General features: G+C 36.8%; 1 protein-coding gene across 1 annotated transcript in view; it reads right to left on the bottom strand.

Moving 5' to 3' along the window:
- LOC106678424 (digestive cysteine proteinase 1) overlaps nt 1-2,163 on the bottom strand; it is a 23,811-nt gene that overhangs the window by 4,433 nt on the left and 17,215 nt on the right. Inside the window, exons 5-6 of the mRNA XM_014416906.3 lie at nt 1,413-1,604; nt 1,174-1,339 (exon numbers count right to left, since the gene is read on the bottom strand). Of these exons, the coding sequence (XP_014272392.1) occupies nt 1,174-1,339; nt 1,413-1,604 (358 nt within the window). The remainder of the gene's footprint in view (nt 1-1,173; nt 1,340-1,412; nt 1,605-2,163) is intronic.

Here is a 2,163-nt window from a genome sequence, read left to right as displayed (position 1 = left end):
AAGTGGTTTGGCTATCTCGTCAGGAAGGAGGAACACCGAGATCCACTGAAGTGGTTTGGCTATCTCGTCAGGAAGGAGGAATACCGAGATCCACTGAAGAAGATGGTCTATGCTCCTGACACTGACCTTGACGCTGGCTAAGGATGTCGTGTAAGGAATAGGTAACCGTTAGTTCTAGACGAGAAGTCAATCCACCACAGCATGAACATGACAAGAAATTAAGAATAATTGGAGACCCTAGGCGCTACAAGATGACGTCAAAGAAGGAAAAGATCCTTCTGAATTTTCATATTCTCTTAAAAATTATCTAATTATAAGTTTTCAATAATTTATTTTTGTAATGACATAAAATTATATGGTATCTGTATTAGCCCTCTTGTCAGAAGTAAAGAAAATCTCATAAATTTCCTTAAGGTGGTTCTTACCGGATGAACATTTTAGGATTAACATGTTGTTTTTCTTTCAATTATAGGAGAAGTTTGTCGGGGGGTGCGGTCAGCAAAGAACAACATAAATAAACCGAACCATATTTATTTATTTTATGCCGACGTTTCGACCTGAGTTTCAGGTCTTCATCAGGGCTATAGAACAAAAGAGATAACAACAACATTTAGAGAAACATACAATTGAAAAGGAATAGTATACAAACAAATTTAGAATTATACAAAATATTGAATTTATTTATTTATTTTTTCAGTTTTTTAGACTACTTGTATTATACCTATCTTCTTACCTAGATGATATTATATTTCATCTGTCACTGTTTTAAATCTACTACCATCTAATTCCACGTTTATCAATCAATTAATTTTTTTTTTTACTATTCAATTATCAGTTATCAATTTTGTATGATTTATGATTTAATCAATATTTTGTATAATTCTAAATTTGTTTGTATACTATACCTTTTCAATTTTATGTTTCTCTAAATGTTGTTATTGTCTCTTTTGCTCTATAAAACCTGATAAAGACCTGAAACTTACGTCGAAACGTCGGCATAAAATAAATAAATATGGTTTTGTTTATTTATGTTGTTCTTTGCTGACCGCACCCCCCGACAAACTTCTCCAATCATTAATCTACGGTCAACTATCTACACCTCAATAAAAATTATAACATTGCGTTAGCTATAATCATATTATTTATTATGACTATTATAAACAATAAACCTACCTGATTGATAATGCTGGAAGTTTCCGTCCATGGAGTCGATGGCGACCGAGACGGGACCTACCGTCGCTACTGCTGTCTTGAGGACCTTCTCGTCTCCCGAGGGCAGGTCCGCGTACCCGGTGATGGTCGCACCAACGTTGGCGGCGTCGAACCTGCACTCTTTGATCTGAGAAGCAAACATAAATATAATATCTTAACTTTCTACTTGTACAATACATATACCTCATGCCAGTTCCTACCTCAGCTTCGTAAGGATATGACTCCTCGGTGTCGATTCCGTTGTTGAGAATGTACTCGAAGGCGGTATCCATCCAGCCGACGCGGCAGTGGCCAGTGTCCACTGGGGCGTTGACGCAATCCAAGACGTTCTGTTCGCTGAGGGTAACTAGTTGGCCAGTTTTGATGAAATGTTGACTCTCAACTGCACCTACCTGCGTCATATTAATCCAGTATAGTCAATGATTAGAGGAGGAGGTGCTAATATGGAACCCTCTTCAAGGAGAAGAGTCTAATATACTAATATCATTTAGTTTTTAACTCTAAGTAGTTAAACTAGTACTTCTAGGGGTTATAAAAATAAATGTATAGTCTGACCTGATCTTCAAAACTGTGCAAGATCATTCTTCGGTTCTAGGTACCAAAGGTTCATAATGTATCAGTAAAAAGTCGATTTGTAACTGTAACAACCTATAATATCATAACACCAACCTTATACACAGGATATTGAAAACTGAATTGACATCATCTTCTCTTCTTCTTTTCTAGAGGTTAGATTTCTTTTGGTGGAGAAGTTAACTTAGTAACCTCTTCAAGTTCTTCACCAGCGCACCTAATGACCTTCTCGACTCTATAATACCTCTCTTCTCACAAGACATTATTTTCATTAAAAAGTACGTGGACGATCTCTTCCTGGTCCTCAATCCTGACAGAATCCCCGAGATCCTATCAGCCTTTAACTCATACCACCCTCGTCTTCGGTTTACTGTTGAA

Source organism: Halyomorpha halys, unplaced genomic scaffold (genome assembly GCF_000696795.3).
Source record: "Halyomorpha halys isolate HHAL.00 unplaced genomic scaffold, Hhal_1.1 Scaffold142.1, whole genome shotgun sequence".
Lineage (NCBI taxonomy): Eukaryota > Metazoa > Arthropoda > Insecta > Hemiptera > Pentatomidae > Halyomorpha > Halyomorpha halys.
Note: the sequence above shows the minus strand (reverse complement) of the source record. Positions and strands in the feature narration are given on the sequence as shown.